Source organism: Saimiri boliviensis, chromosome 8 (genome assembly GCF_048565385.1).
Source record: "Saimiri boliviensis isolate mSaiBol1 chromosome 8, mSaiBol1.pri, whole genome shotgun sequence".
In the NCBI taxonomy this organism is placed as follows: Eukaryota; Metazoa; Chordata; class Mammalia; order Primates; family Cebidae; genus Saimiri; species Saimiri boliviensis.
The window spans coordinates 84,410,665-84,427,230 of NC_133456.1; the positions used below are offsets into that span (position 1 = coordinate 84,410,665).

A 16,566-nucleotide genomic window follows, 5' to 3' on the forward strand; every position below is an offset into this window, starting at 1 on the left:
CACGATTTTATAGTCATTCCTTAAACTGTGATTTCAAGAGAGAAGTACAGAGATCAGGGCTCAGGGGCCGCGGAGTCGGGTGACGCTGGGCTCCGCGCATTTGTCCAAGTCGCAACGAAGGCCGCCAACCTGCAGTGCACTCCTCCGACCACCAGGGGTCAATGCAAAGCTCTCGCGTTCCCTACACACGGCGAACACCGCCTCTTACGCCTTGGAAGCGCGTGTGCGTGGGGCGTAGCTAATGACGGAAGCTCGGCCGGCACGATCGCCACCCACCCGAGCCTAACCGGGCAGAGCCTTCAGGGCGCTGCTCCTCGTGGCCCAGCGCCCCAGACCTTGCCCGTCCTTGCAGCCCCACCCCACACTCAGCCTTGTGTTCCTCGAGCCGGTCTCCGACTTCCATTTCCCACCCTAAACCGCCTGCCTGGGTCTGTTCCCGCTCGGTTGTCCTCGCCTTGCTGTGTGCCGAGGGTCCCCTGTCAGCCTCGACCCCATGGCGCTGCAGGCGTTGCAGAGCTCGGGGGTAACCTTTCGCAGGATCCTGTCTCACTTCCCCGAGGAGCTGAGTCTGGCTTTCGCCTACGGCTCTGGGGTGTACCGCCAGGCAGGGCCCAATTCAGACCAGAAGGTGAGCCCAATCCCGCAGCCCGGCCCCTCCCCGGACAGCCCCCGTCAGTCCTTGTCAGCCCCACAACGGGGAACTGCCTGTTCTCACGAGTTCCGTTTTGCCCTCGATTCCAGCTGCCCGTCCGCTCTGCACACTCCAGGTGTCAACTAGCAGAGTGAACCGTAGGCCTGCGTTCCTAATAACGACAGCGCGAGCTGAAGCGGCAGTGTTGAGGGATACTTAGGAATACACGTGGGTCTAGAGCAGGAGAAACAATTAGGCAGGGGGACAAGCCGCTACAGGGGCAAGTGGAAGGAAAGAAAAAATCGTTATCACGTTCTAGTTAAGTGTTTTCAGTCGGTAAGACATCGGAATTTTCTGGGGAGCTTTTCAGAAAATCCTAATGCTCGGGTTCCGCCGATGGAGATTCTGATTTAATTGGCTTGGAATGAGGCCTGGGCTTCAGGAATTTAAGAAACGTCCCAAATGATTCTGTTGCGCAGCCAAGTTTGTTGAGAGTCACCTCTATAACTGTGGGAGAAAATGCAAAATGATTTGACTTCAGGAAGTTGCGGACTGGTTGTAGGGCCAGGGCAGGTACAGTCAAAGTAACTAACAGCAGAAGTTAGTGCGTGACCAGCATATTTATCCTCGCTCAGCACATTTAACAAGGGTCTGTTTGAGACTAGGCATTGTTATTCTTCAGAGTTAGGTCAGTGCAGCCTCAGTAAAGGTACAGTTTTCCTTGTTATTTGCAGTATTCAGTGTGCAGGTTTTAATTGGGCCCCCTGCATCTGCATACCTGGCTGTAGTCTGTCTTGTGATTAACATTCTGTCTGTTCACTTCCTGGTGAGGCCATCTATGCTGTTGCTTGGATTTCCTCTGCTTCCCACTTAAGCTACTATTTAATATTCTTCTTTAAATTGGCAGCATATGTGAAATCATAGGTTATTATAGGCTACTTTTTTCGAATATACGTTAACATAATTAAACATTTTTTAAAAATGTGTTTATCCCATACCCACCTTGCCACCAAATCTTAAGTGTCCCTGGTGGTCTGTGAGTCACCCGGTGGGAAACACAGAGCAGGCCTTAGCCTCCTGATGGCCACCTCTTCATTCTTCCATGGAAGTTTTTCTTTGAGTAGACCTGGAATTCCCTGCAAGAAAAGGTCCTTCCTTTCCTTTCCCTCACTTTTGATTCTCTACATTCAAGTGAACAAGTCTTGTAGATTTCCAACACCTAAATCTCTCTCACATCAATCCCCACTCTTAGTGCCTTAGCTAATATAACTTCATTTCTCACCTGGAATCTTACCATGGCTTCGGATCTAGTTTTCCCCTCCCCCTTAGTCTCCTCTCTCTCCAGTCAGCTCTTCTGCAGGAAAATTTTCTAGCATGGCAAACAGTCTCCCTTTCTGATCTCATCTCCCACGGCATAAATGTGATCTATTTCAGTCATATCAAACTGCAGCTTCTAGAACATGCTGGCTCCCATATCCAGAGCACCTTCCTCCAACACGACTCCCTACCCTTCCTTCCCTGTGCCTCCCCCAGTGCTTCCAGCAAGCCTGTTTAGCCCACATGTCCTTGAAGACTCAGATATGTCATCTCTGGGAGAATGTCTCCCTCCTGTGCTCCTGATTTGATCCCCATTCTGAGTGCAGTTAGTACATTTTACATTCCTCTATCAAGTCAATTTAGTGATAATTTGTTTATTGTCTCCAATAGACTCCAAGCGGTTTCCTTCTACCCTAGGGCCTGTCAAAGCTCATTATAAGTAACCAATGAGTGGTTGGTGAATCAGTAAGAGATAAAATGACCTCCTTCCTTTTGTATAATATTTCAGAGTTTATCCAAATGGTGTTGATTTGATCTGGAAAAACAGGGGAGTACATTTAGCTGTATTTGTGAAAGGCAGTGTAGTGCAGTGGTTCAGCACACACAATTTAGAGCCAGACTACTCAGGTCTGCCACTCACAAGCTGTGTGTCCTTGGGGAAAGAGCATCCCCTGTGCCTTGGTTTCCTATAAAATTGAAATAATAAGACCAGACGCGGTGGCTTATGCCAGTAATCCCAGCAATTTGGGAGGCTGAGATCAGCGGATCATGAGGTCAGGAGTTCAAGACCAGCCTGACCAATATGGTGAAACCCCATCTCTACTAAAAATACAAAAATTAGCTGGGCATGGTGGCGTGCACCTGTAATCCCAGCTACTCAGGTGGTTGAGGCAGGAGAATCACTTGAATCCAGGAGGTAGAGGTTGCAGTGAGTTGAAATCGTGCCATTGCATTCCAGCATGGGTGACAGAGCTGAACTCTGTCTCAAAAAAAAAAAAAAAAAAAAATGGAGATAATAGCAGGAGCTACCTTGTAGGGTTTTGTTGAGGGTAAGATGAGTTACTACATGTATTATCCATAAAGTGTTTAAAGAATGCTGGCCCAACAATACATGTTAAAGAAGTGTTTATTATTATTGCATTGATGAAAACAAAGCTCAGATTGGTTCCAGAGACTCGCTTACTTTTCTGATGACAGCACCAGGCCCTCTGACTATTGACCATGATTGCATGGTGTGTTAGAGCTTTCCATGCTGTCTCACTGTCTTTCTAGGAATTAATACTGAAGTCGTTCTCTTTTCTTCACTCCACAGAACGCTATGCTGGACTTTGTGTTCACAGTAGATGACCCTGTTGCGTGGCATTCAAAGAACCTGAAGAAAAATTGGAACCACTATTCTTTCCTAAAAGTTTTAGGACCCAAGATTATCACATCCATCCAGAATAACTATGGCGCTGGAGTGTACTACAATTCATTGATCATGTGTGATGGTAGGGTAAGTGACTGCTGGCCTTTGTCTTAACTGGTTATGAACCTGGATTATTAAGAGTGCCAGCTAAATATGTACGCTCTTATAGTCAGGAAACATTCACACTCCTGCTGGATGTTGTTATAGTCAGGAAATACCTATGTTCTTATAGTCAGGAAACATTCACATTCCTGCTAGATGTCTTGAACTTAGGGACAGAGCAGTGACTGGAGTCCTTCCTCATCTCCCATTAACTGTGATTGCAGTGTGAGGAGGTGATTGGGTGTGACTGACTTTATTTTTTTATTCTTTTGAGATGGAGCTTCGTTCTTCTCGCCCAGGCTGGAGTGCAGTGGCGCAATCTCTGCTCACTGCAACCTCTGCCTCATGGGTTCAAGTGAGTCTCCTGCCTCAGCCTCCCAGTTAGCTGGGATTACAGGGGTGTGCGACCATGCCCAGCTAATTTTTGTGTTTTCAGTAGAGACAGGGTTTTACCATATTGGCCAGGCTGGTCTCAAACTTCTGACCTCAGGTGACCCGCCCGCCTCAGCCTCCCAAAGTGCTGGGATTACAGGTGTGAGCCACTGATCCTGGCCAGACTAACTTCATTTTTTTTTGTCTTTGGCCAGGTGGTTCTCAAGTACAGTGTGCATCAGAATCCCCTAGGGTGTGTGTCTGTTGGACACAGAGATTGCTGGGCCCCACCCCCAGAGTTCTGATCACTAGGTCTGGGGTGGGGCTTGAAGATTTGCATCTCTTGACAGGCTTCCAAACAGTGCCAAATCTGCTGGTCTAGAACTACTAGTCTGGTCAGTGGGAGGAATAGGCAGGCCAGTTGAGGGTCAGGTTGGAGAATGATTTTATCTAGAAGGAGGGGCAGACACCCCCAGGAAGAAGTTGGAAGTGAAGAGGATCTCACAGGTGATTGGAAGCATGTGGTGCCAGGTGATAGACAGGAACCTTCTGGTGCCAGCAGATGGGTGGAATTTGACAGTGGGGTGTTGGAGAGCAGGTAAGTTGCATGGATTCCTGCTGGTGGGTCATTTGACAGCAGAAGCTTTGCTGAACTCTTTTGGCTGAAGCATCTCAGTCTCTTAAGAGAGCTGTCAAGAGCTCAGCAGAACCCCAGCCTGCCAGGACCAGTAGGGGTCTAAATCAGATGCCTCCTAGAGCTTCCTAGAGCTTTCTAGATGCTTTCTAGAGCTTTCTAGAGCTTTCCTGGAGCTTTCTAGATGCTTTCTAGAGCTTTCCTGAGATGACATATGGATTCCACCTGCTGTGCCAGCTCTGCCACTGATTGCTCAGAGCAGTCAAACTTTGACAGGCATCGAACCACCTGGGGATTCCATTAAATGCAGGTCCTGACTCAGTTAGTCTGGGATGGAACCTGAGATTCTGCTTTTCTTTTTCTTTTTATTTTTTTGAAACAGGGTCTGGCTGTGTCACCCAGCTGGAATGCAGTGGTGTCATCTTGGCTCACTGCAGCCTCTGCCTCCTGGGCTCAAGCCATCCTCCCACCTCAGCCTTGTGAGTAGCTAGGACTACAGGTATGCACCACTATGCCTGGTTAGTGTTTGTATTTTTTTTTTTTTTTGTAGAGACAGGGTTTTGCCATGTTGCCCAGGCTGGTCTCAAAACTCCTTAACCCAAACAATCCGCCTGCCTTGGCCTCCCAAAGTACTGGGATTACAGGTGTGAGCTGCCATGCCCAGCCAAGATTCTGCATTTTTTATAAGTTCCCAGGTGATGCCGATGCCACTGGTTAAAGGACCATGCTTTAAAGGGCAGGAGGTTAGAGTACTGACTTGAGAAGGATTTGAAGGTCTGTCTGAACTTGGCTGAGAAGTGACTGTAGTGATTGACTGGTGATGTCTGCATACCTCTTGGGCCGTGTTTTTGCTTTTCTGGTTGAGATCCAACCCTGCTCTGCCTGCATTTTGCTTTTGAGGAAACTGAAGTTCAAAGAGAGAAATGACTTCCATAAGGTCACGCAGCTAGTTAGTGACAGGTTCCCTGACTTCCAGGCCTGTGGTGTTTCCGTTACTTCCCAGTGGTTACTTGCTAGAAGGGCTTTTGGGGGTGCTGCTGCTGGAGTTGGGGAAAAAAGGCTGACGCTCAGCACAGCCTTCTACATCCGCTCCACAGTTAATATGATGTGGAGCCTATCTCTAATTAGTAATTTTCAAGCAATATTATAAGTTCTAGCTTTCTCCATAGTTAATATGATGTGGAGCCTATCTCTAATTAGTAATTTTCAAGCAATATTATAAGTTTTAGTAACCAAATGTTTGGGCATAATTATATGCCAAAATACTATACTTTTTAATCGACTTTTTTTTTTTTTTGAGACAGAGTCTTGCTCTGTTGCCAGGCTGGAGTGCAGTGGCGTGATCTCAGCTCATGGCAACCTCTGGCTCACGGCACCTCCAACTCCCTGGTTCAAGTGATTCTCTTGCCCCAGCCTCCTGAGTAGCTGGGATTACAGGCGTGCAGCACTATGTCCAGCTAATTTTTGTATTTTTAGTAGGGACAGGGTTTCACCATGTTGGCCAGGATGGTCTCGATCTCCTGACCCCGAGATCTGCCCGCCTTGACCTCCCAAAGTGCTGGGATTACAGGCATGAGCCGCTGCGCCCAGCCTAATTGACACTTTTTAGCTGCTTTTTGTATATTTGCAGCTTGAGAAGGCTATGTGGATACTGAAGTTCAGCATTTGTTTATGCAAATGGGACTTTGTAACCTGGGAAATCTACATTCAGGATCTATACAAATTATTATTGAAATAGGCTTAACGGGCCAGGCATAGCAGCTGTTCTAGAGTCATGTAGAACACTTACATGCCTGTAATCCTAGTACTTTGGGAGGCCAGGGTGGATGGATCACTTGAGCCCAGGAGTTCGAGACCAGCCTAGGCAATATGGTGAAACTCTGTCTCTACAAAAAAATACAAAAATAAACCAGGCGTGATGGTGTCTGCCTATAGTTCCAGCTACTCCACAGACTGAGGTGGGAGGATCACTGGAACCAAGGGAGTTCAGGACTGCATTGAGCCAAAATCATGCCACTGCACTCCAGCGTGGGCAATAGAGTAAGACTTTGTCTCAAAAACAAACAAACAAAAGAATAGAAATGGGCTCAACTATAATTTCATGTGTTTAGCATGAATAAAGAAGTTTTGGTTTTGGATGTTGCTTTGTAATTATAAAAGTGTTTGAAATAGTCAATAGCAAAAGAGAAATTCACTATGTAAAAGGATGTCAGTGAAAACTTTTAATTAAAGGAAAATTTCTTGTACTTTGTAACGAAAAGAGCATTGGAAGACCAGACTGAAATTCTGGGACCTGGTTTTGACTCTGGTACTGCCGGTACCACCTTGAACATGTCATTGTTCTCTCTGGGCTTCAGGTTTTTTATTTCTGAAATGAGGAACATGAACTATATCAGGCGTCCCCAGACTTTTTACACAGGGGGTCAGTTCACTGTCCCTCAGACCGTTGGAGGGCTGCCACATACTGTGCTCCTCTCACTGACCACCAATGAAAGAGGTGCCCCTTCCTGAAGCGCGGCGGGGGTCCGGATAAATGGCCTCAGGGGGCCACATGCGGCCCGCAGGCTGTAGTTTGGGGACGCCTGAACTGCATCATCACTTCTCAAACTGTCTTTGGGGAAAAACCAGGTTTTTTTACTCCCAATCTATTGAGGACCAATACTAGATAGCATCTAAGAGCCATTCCATCTTTAACATAACGTGGGCCTAAGTTGAAATAGTGGTCACCTTATAATTGTCTGATGGGTTCTTCCTGCGGTTGACTGGCACTACTGTAATATTGCAGTAAAGAGTTTAATTAGGCTGGGCACAGTGACTTATGCCTGTAATCCCAGCACTTTGGGAGGCCAAGGAGGGTGGATCACCTGAGGTCAGGAGTTTGACCTGGCCAACATGACAAAACTTTGTCTCTACTAAAAATACAAAAATTAACTGTGCATGTTGGTGCACATCTGTAATCTCAGCTACTCGGGAGGCTGAGGTGCAAGAATGGCTTGAACCCGGGAGGTGGAGGTTGCAGTGAGCTGAGATTGTACTACTGCACTCCAGCCTGGGTGACAGAGTAAGACTCCATCTCAAAAAAAAAAAAAGAGTTAAATTAACATTAGTGTGAGGCCAGCCACACAGGAGAACTGGCATTATCACTCAGATCACTCTTCCTGAAAGCTTGAAAGTTAGGGTTTTTGAAGAACAGTTTGGTTTAGGGGACTAGGGAATAGGTGCTGCTGATTGGTTGGGGATGCAATCATACAGGTGTGGAAAACAGTCCTCATGGGCTGAGTGCGCCTTTTGGTGGGAGAAGGGCAACAGGACCAATTGAGTCATGAGTCATGGGTCTGGGTGGGATCAATTGGTTGTCAGGATACAAAAGTCTGAAAAATGCCTCAAAAGATGAATCTTAAGTTCTGCAGTAGTGATGTTATCTATAGGATCAGTTGGGGAAGTCACAAGTCTTACGAACTCTGGACACATGACTCCTGAGCAGTAAGAGATCATAGAAACTATGCCAACATTTTTGAAGAATTCAGGCCTTTTCCATAATCCTAATCTTGTGGATTTTCATTAGTTTTACAAAGGTAATTTCAGCTCTGGACTGGAGAAGGGAACAGTTTTAGGGAGGAACTATTATCATCCTTGCTTCAAAATTAAACTATTACCTATATTCCTCCCTTGGTTAGCTTGGCCTATGCCCAGGCATGAGTTCGGATAGCCAGCCTATGAGGCTGGCAGCAACATGGAGTCAGCCATACTAGACTTCTCTCACTGTTATAATCTTGTGAAGGCAGTTGCAACCTTACCTCACGTACCTTAATGACTAAATCAGTCTTGGAGCTGGGCGCGGTGGCTCAAGCCTGTAATCCCAGCACTTTGGGAGGCCGAGGCGGGTGGATCACGAGGTCAAGAGATCGAGACCATCCTGGTCAACATGGTGAAACCCCGTCTCTACTAAAAATACAAAAATTAGCTGGGCATGGTGGTGCACACCTGTAGTCCCAGCTGCTAGGGAGGCTGAGGCAGGAGAATTGCTTGAACCCAGGAGGCGGAGGTTGCAGTGAGCCGAGATCGCGCCATTGCACTCCAGCCTAGGTAACAAGAGTGAAACTCCGTCTCAAAAAGAAAAAAAAATCAGCCTTGGACACTAAAACCTCTCAAAGGTTTTCGTGGAGATGTATGTTTTTGCAAGGCAGGCATTTTGAGTGGCTTTGTAACCAAGGTACTGCTCTAGTCAACAATTTTATCTGTTTCCTTATGTTTTGTGCTTGTATAAGCAATAACATGGTATTTTATTCCTTTTTGTGCCCATTTCTTTTTTCCTTCAGCTTATCAAATATGGAGTTATTAGCACTAGTATTCTGATTGAAGATCTCCTCAACTGGAATAATTTATACATTGCTGGACGACTCCAAAAACCGGTGAGTGTTTATAGGCTGCACAGTTCAGGCTGCCTTTCCTCTCTGAGCCTAACCTTACTTTGATCATTGTGATTGCAATGAGATGGAACTGTGGAAATAGAAATGAGTTTCTGACTCTTTCTACTCCCTATAAAATTTATTGCCAAGTAATATCCACATATTCTCTTGTGATACGATATAAGAAGAAATACATGGGCCGGGTGCAGTGGCTCAAGCCTGTAATCCCAGCACTTTGGGAGGCCAAGGCGGGCGGATCACGAGGTCAAGAGATCGAGACCATCCTGGTCAACAAGGTGAAACCCCGTCTCTACTAAAAATACAAAAAGTTAGCTGGGCATGGTGGCGCGTGCCTGTAATCCCAGCTACTCAGGAGGCTGAGACAGGAGAATTGCCTGAACCCAGGAGGTGGAGGTTGCGGTGAGCCGAGATCGCGCCATTGCCCTCCAGCCTGGATAACAAGAGCGAAACTCCATCTCAAAAGAAAAAAAAGAAATACATGTTTGGTTTTTCTCCTTGGGCTCCTGGTTCAGAGGTCCTAAAACTCTTGGAATATTTCAGTGATAGGGATGAGAGTGTCTTTTATTATTGATAACAAGTCCCTTTAAACCGTACCTGAGTTTATAGTAATAAGGTGACTCTTGATGGGCCCCTAGATAGATTCAGGATAGGGTTGGCTGCCAGGGAGCCAGCCGTGTGAGGAGAGGCTGGAGCTTTCAGGCCCCCCACTCCCACCTTCATGAAGGGGAGAAAGGCTGGAGATTGGGCCAATCACCAATGGCCAGTGATTTAATTAGTCATGCATAGGCAATGGAACCTCCATAAAAAAAAAAACCTGTAAACAAAGGGGTTCTGAGGACTTCTGGGTTGGTGAGCGCATCATGGTGCTGGGAGGGTGGTGTGCCCAGAGAAGTCGTGGAGCTCCACACCCTTCCACTGCCCCATATCTTGCCAAGCATCTCTTCCATTTGGCGGTTCCTGAGTTGTGTCCTTTGTAATAACTGGGTACATGCAAGTAAAGTGCCTCCTTGGCTGGGCACAGTGGTTCACACCTGTAATCCCAGCACTTTGGGAGGCCGAGGTGGGCGGATCATTTGAGGTCAAGAGTTCAAGACCAGCCTGGCCAACATGGTGAAACCCTGTCTCTACTAAAAATACAAAAACGTTAGCTGGGTGTGATGGCACATACCTGCAATCCCAGCTATAGCTGCTTGGGAAGCTGAGGCACGAGAATCACATGAACCTGGGAGGCGGAAGTTGCAGTGAGCTGAGATCACGCCACTGCACTGCAGCCTGGGTGACAGAGTGAGACTCCAACAACAGCAACAAAAAGTGCCTTCCTGAGTTCTGTGAGCCATTCTGGCAAATTATGAAACCAGAGGAAAGGGGAATTAGCCCCACCCCTTTATAGTGAATGGTCAGAGTATGGGAGACCTAGACTTGTGATTGGCGTCTGAAGTGGGGGAGGCTTGTAAAACTGAGCCCATAACCTGTGGGATCTGACTGTAACTCCAGGTAGCTAGGGTCAGAATTGAATTTGGCTGTACGACACTTGTTTGGTGTTTGGAGGGCTGGAGAATCGGTTGGCATGACACCCACATTTGGTGTCAGAAGTGCTGGGAGTAGAAGCTGGGTCGCAGTCCGCCTTCCCTCTCGCTGTTCTCTCCTTCAAGATTCTCCGTGACTGGATTGGGTGGCCGAGGAGGTGCCCAGTGCCTCAGTGGAGGCTCCCTCAGCACCACCCAGTCACCTTGTCTCCTAGGACATGTACCCTGGGGCCACTGGTGCATCCTAGGGGCAGTGCCTGGTTTCTGGGATCCTTCTCTAACTGCTGAGTAAATGAATGCACCAAGTAGTCAATCCAAAGGGCTGGTATTTCCCATCTCTTTTATTCTCTTTCTGAGGGCAGTGGTGATGCCTTCTCTACTTTCTTTTTTTCTTTTTTTTTTTTTTTTGACGGAGTTTCGCTCGTTATCCAGGCTGGAGTGCAATGGCACGATCTCGGCTCACCGCAACCTCCGCCTCCTGGGTTCAGGCAATTCTCCTGCCTCAGCCTCCTGAGTAGCTCGGATTACAGGCATGTGCCACCATGCCCAGCTACTTTTTTGTATTTTTAGTAGAGACGGGGTTTCACCATATTGACCAGGATGGTCTCGATCTCTTGACCTCGTGATCCACCTGCCTCGGCCTCCCAAAGTGCTGGGATTACAGGCTTGAGCCACCGCGCCCGGCCGCCTTCTCTACTTTCTAAGCTCATTTGGGACACAGCTAGAGGAGGCTGTAGGGACTAGGCCTTTCCCTGGGCTTTAGTAGAAACGGGAAGCAAACACAAAACAGGAAAAATAAAAAGCGTGAGAGAACTTTTAACAAGTATTTGCAATATCACCTTTCTACATTTTTTTCCTGTGTTCTGAGAAAGGATCTTTTCATAGTTTCAGAAGTATGTTCAATAGTCACAGTTGCTAATCTCATACTTCCTACTATAAGGAAGATTTTCATTGCACGTCAGAGGATCCCAGGCTCCATAAGAGGGCGACAGATTGTTCTTGAGTGTCTCCCCCAGTAGTGAAGTGCTGCTTCCCCTTCTGTAGCTATCTATGGGGAATATGAGAGATTTCTATAGCCTTAGCTCACTGATTTGTGTGATAAACATCTCTTTACTGATGTGCGTGGGCTGTCAGGTTTCTCCTGCCTTTCACCTGAGCTTACAGTTTCATAGTGTAGTTCCTTAAAATGTCCAGAAATACTTGATCCGGGCAGGGGTTACGTAAGTATATGTGTGTACAGATTTATCAAACTGTGCCCTTAAGATGTGTGCACTTCACTGTCACTAACTTTTACTTAATTAAAAACATTTTTAAAAGTCTACAAATGATAGGCTTACTGAAATTTCATATCTATATAGATAAATTTCTCATTTCTAAGTTGAATATTGGATGACTAGTAAAGCTCATAATTGAGCAATTGGAAATTTGTACGTATTTTATTTCTAGATTTTTTGTTGTTGTTTGTTTGTTTTACAAAATATGGGCCAGGCACAGTGGCTTATGCCTGTAATTCCAGCACTTTGGGAGGCCAAGGCAGGTGAATCATTTGAGGTCAGGAGTTCAAGACCAGTTTGGCCATCATGGTGAAACTCTGTCTCTACTAAAAATACAAAAATTAGCCAGGCATGGTGGTGCACACTGGTAATCCCAGCTACTTGGGAGGCTGAGGCAGGAGAACCACTTGAACCCGGGAAACAGAGGTTACAGACAGCTGAGATCATGCCACTGCACTCCATCCTGGGTGACAAAGCGAGACTGTGTCTCAAAACAAACAAACAAACAAACAAAAACAAAGTATGTAGCATGATGAGAATAATAATGGGCATCAAATTAGAAGCCTTGGGTCATATTCAGTCCTGCTGCCTACTAGTTGTTACATAAACTTGGGCATCTTGTTTTATCTTTCTGAATTTCAGTTAATTTGTCTTTAGAATAAAGGTCCACAAAGGTATTTAAAGTTGGAAGCAGAGCTGGGTGCAGTGGCTCATGTCTGTAATCCCAGCACTGTGGGAGGCTGAGGCAGACAGATCACTTGAGGCCAGGAGTTTGAGAACAGCCTGGACAACATGGCAAAAACCCCATCTCTACTAAAAATATAGTAATTAGCTGGGCATTATAGCGTGCACCTGTAATCCCAACTACTTGGGAGGCAGAGGTTGCAGTGAGCCAAGCTCATGCCACTGCACTTTGCACTCCAGCCTAGGTGACAGAGCGAGACGCTGTCTCAAAAAAAAAAAAAAAAGGAGAATATTGGAAGCAGAGTAGGGACTAGGCCTTTCCCTGGGCTTTAGTAGAAACAGGAAACAAACACAAACACTTGCTAGGAAAAATGCAAGTGTTTCAGAATCCAACAGATACAGCGTTAGGATCCCAGCTCTGATGCTTCCTAATGGTGTGACCCTGCACCACTGCCAGTCTCCCGAAGCCTTGGGGTGTTTTCATCTGTAGATGAGTCTGATGGCACTGACCTCAGACGGTTTTGATATCCCTGATAGACACTCAGAAAATGGTCTTTCTGTTCTCTCTGTGCCTTTGCTTATCTCAGTTATTTTGAAATAGAAATGAAATTGAATGTTAAAATGTTGTATTATTCTTTGTATTATACTTTATGCTTAGAATATTTAATAAATTTTTAAAAGGCTTTAAGAACTTGAAATGCCATGAAATCTCAGAATATAAGCACTGGAAATGACGTCAGGTTTTATCTAACTGTTACGTTCTTATAAAACAAAAACAGCAAGACAAGTAGTAGCAGCCATGCTCATATCATGCAAAACTCTGCATTCCTCAGCTGACTTGGAGAAAAAAATGTGACTGACAGCAATGAGTATCCCTAAGGCTTTTTATGCTTCTAGCACAAGAAAATTAGGATATCATAAAATCATTTGAACTTGTTGAGCATATACATTTTTTTAAATTGAAAATGATAAACAGGTAAATTAACACTCTCTTCCCCGCTGCTCCCACTTTTCTCAATGTGGAAATCACTGTTAACCAGAATGATAATGATTTTTAAACAAACTATTTGTACCTCTAGGTGGCAGCAAATATTAATCAGACTTGATGAACAAATCTAATGAAAGAAGGGTAGTATTTTGGACAAGAAAGTTGGGTAAATATCTTAAGAAAGAATTATGAGAATATGCATATGAATTCTTTATATTTATGTGTTTTAAAAGGAGTCACACTAAATTATGTTGTCTAAAGCTCCAGAATTCTCTTGTATCTTACAAATTGAAGTAGAATTTCTCAATCATTAGCAACTTAAGTGTTTAATATTTTCCCAAGTAAGAAACCATGGAATTTAAAGTGCTTAATAGAGCATTGTGACCAATCTTTTTGTAAGCCAAGAAACCTCTAAAGTAATAATTAATAGTTATTTCCCTGGTTCACATAATTTTGGATTTTTGTATTTTACATTGTTTTTAGCATATAGATAATTGTGCTTGAGTTTTTAAGGCATTTATTTTGACATGCAGTGGTTTTTTTGCCACCTTGTTAAAAGGATTTTGATTTATTTTAATGTAATTAAATTGTAATATATTTTGCCTTTTAGTAATGTAGCTTTATTTTATCTTTATTTCTAAGACAGGGTGTTGCTTCCAGGCCCAAGTGGAGTAGCATGAACATGGTTTACAGGAACCTCAATCTCCCGGTCTCGGGCAATCCTCCCATCTCAGCCTCCTGAGTAGCTGGAACTATAGGCACGTGCCACCATGCCCAGCTAATTTTTATGTTTTTTTGTGAAGATGGGGTTTTGCTGTGTTGCCCAGTCTTGAATTTGTGGGCTGAAGGGATCCACCTGCCTCAACCTCAGGCTGAAGAAATCCACCTGCCTCAGCCTCTCAAAGTGCTAGGATTACAGGCATGAGACCGCTTGTGGTGGCCTATTTTTTAGTAATAGCTTTATTGAAATAAAATTCACCTACCGAACAGTTCAGCCATTTAAAGTGTGCAATTCAATGATTTTTACTATATTCACATAGTTCAACCGTAAACCATATTGTAGCTTTATTGATTAATTTTTTGTGTGAACAGAAAAACCCCCAGTGGTATAAAAGATCCCTGAACTAGGAGTTAGAAAACCTGGTTTACTAGTTTTGGCTCTGCCCTACTATAAGCAAATGTTTGGGCCGCTAGTGTTTGAAATCCACAGATTGAGTCATTTATTTCTTTATTCAAAAGGCAACTGTTTCTTCTCTGTGTATGCCAAAGGAATTTTAAAAAATGACACCACGTTGCTTGTCCTCGAAGAGTCCAGAGTCCAACAGGTAGATAATAAGTGAGGTTTCATCCAGCTCTAGTGTTCAGTGTTTCTTCTTCATCCTTAAGCAATGACTATTTAGAAGAGTTCAACCTCCTGGTCATTTGGAACGGAAAAGTTCTGGTAGGTGGTTGAGTATTTGAATACTAGGTATTCAAATACTAGGTAGGGCTGTGGTCTTTGTGATTAAAATTTCACTCTTTGCAATTCAAGTAGTCTGTCCTTGTGACAATTTTAGAGGAGCCCACATGTGACTTTCTCTTTTTTCCTCTCTTAAAATATACTCACAAATCTCTCCTTTGAAAGTCCCTTTAAGCAATGCCCCTTTCTCTCCAGTAAAGATTTTCCTCCCTGGCAGTCGTGCTAATGTTATCTATGCAGTTCAGGTCGGGGCATTCCCAGTAAGATACAAACAGCTATTCACAAATCTGAGCACTTTCTTTTTTTCCCAGGCCTCTCTGGCAGTCTCCCAAGAGTTCACTGGCTTTTCACTCTGAACAACAAATAACAGTACTGCTGAGACAAGTTCATAGTTCACCTTTCGTTGAAGAACCAGATCAGCACAGTAGCAGACTCTTCTGAATTGACATTTTTCCTTTGAGTAAGGATGCTTTTATTTTTACTTTCTTAACCTTAAATAGCAAACAGACTGCCTTCTAACAACCTAAGTGGAACAACTTCCTTGGAGAACAAGTGGTATTTTGTTAACTAGGAAAATTTCCCCAAAGTTAGTCTTTTCTTTGCATCTTTGATTTTTTTAGTATCTCAAAGTAGCTTCTAATTTCACTGGGTTTCTGTAAAAGCCATCAAAAACAGAGGTGAAGAATTATTGAGAAGGATGTGATGAATGGGGACGAAGAACCAGGAATGTGGAAGTAGAGAAGCATCACGGAGTTGTGGAAAGAGCACTGGAAGAATCATGGTACTGGATCCTAGCCCAGTTTGCCACTACTTCTCTTGGAGAAATCTTTTAACCCACCAGCCCTAAGTTTTCTGTCAGTAAAATGAGGCAGTTGCCCTCCTAGATTAATAATTCAGGATGGAATACAGTCATCCCTTGGTGTCCATGGGGATTGGTTTCAGTACTCGTCTCTGATATAAAATGGCCTAGTATTAGCATATAACCTATGCATATCCTCCTTTATATTTTAGCATCTCTAGATGACTGGTAATACCTAATACAGGGCTTACAAGTCATGTCGTTCACCTACCTTCAATGTAGTTGACACATGGTGGCAAATTCAACTTTTGCTTTTTGGAACTTTGTGGATTTTCTTTTTTTTCCTGAATGTTTTCCATCTGTGATTGGTTGAATCCATGGGTGCAGAACCCACGGATGTGAAGAGCCAACTGTATAAGGTTTAGGAAAGTTATTCAAGGAATAAGCATAGGTTTTTTTTTATAGGACCTTAAAATTTGTTTTAATCATCTTTCAGGATAAGTTAATCAGAATAGAATCCTAAGTGAATGCATGAGAATAATATAGAATATTCAGAGCTAGATTTGCCAAATGCAAGGTTGTGATCCTGATTTTTGTTGTCAGCCCATTATGCAACTGTAGGCAACTCATGTTCCTGGGCTGGTCATGGGTTACTCTCTGCAGATGATTGCAGTAATACTAAACTCCCCCAAGTGCTGAAAGGCTTAGTTAAGGTCCATTAAGTCCTCAGAATTATAAGGGAGGAGGAGGTGATACTGAATCAAGTGGCTTACCTACCATATATGATATTTATATGTTATAATTGTTTAAAAAGTAGGGGAAAAGGTAAAAGAATTTAGATTCTGAAGCTTGATTTATAAAATAGTAGTTACATGTTTTATAATACTGTTTTTTTTGTTTGTTTGTTTGTTTGTTTTTTTGAGACGGAGTTTCGCTCTTGTT

The 16,566-nt window shown here is 44.3% G+C and overlaps 1 protein-coding gene across 5 annotated transcripts in view; it reads left to right on the top strand.

Moving 5' to 3' along the window:
• Positions 1–244: 244 nt before the first annotated feature.
• TAMM41 (TAM41 mitochondrial translocator assembly and maintenance homolog) overlaps positions 245–16,566 on the top strand; it is a 124,004-nt gene continuing 107,682 nt past the window's right edge. For 3 of the 5 annotated variants that reach the window (XM_074404781.1, XM_074404782.1, XM_039478986.2), the window contains exons 1-3: positions 245–628; positions 3,261–3,443; positions 8,784–8,876. In XM_074404781.1, the coding sequence (XP_074260882.1) occupies positions 494–628; positions 3,261–3,443; positions 8,784–8,876 (411 nt within the window). In that variant the 5' untranslated portion in view covers positions 245–493. Of the gene's footprint in view, positions 629–3,260; positions 3,444–8,783; positions 8,877–15,180; positions 15,286–16,566 lie in introns of those variants that run through there. The other 2 variants (XM_074404783.1, XM_074404784.1) reach the window with 2 other exon arrangements.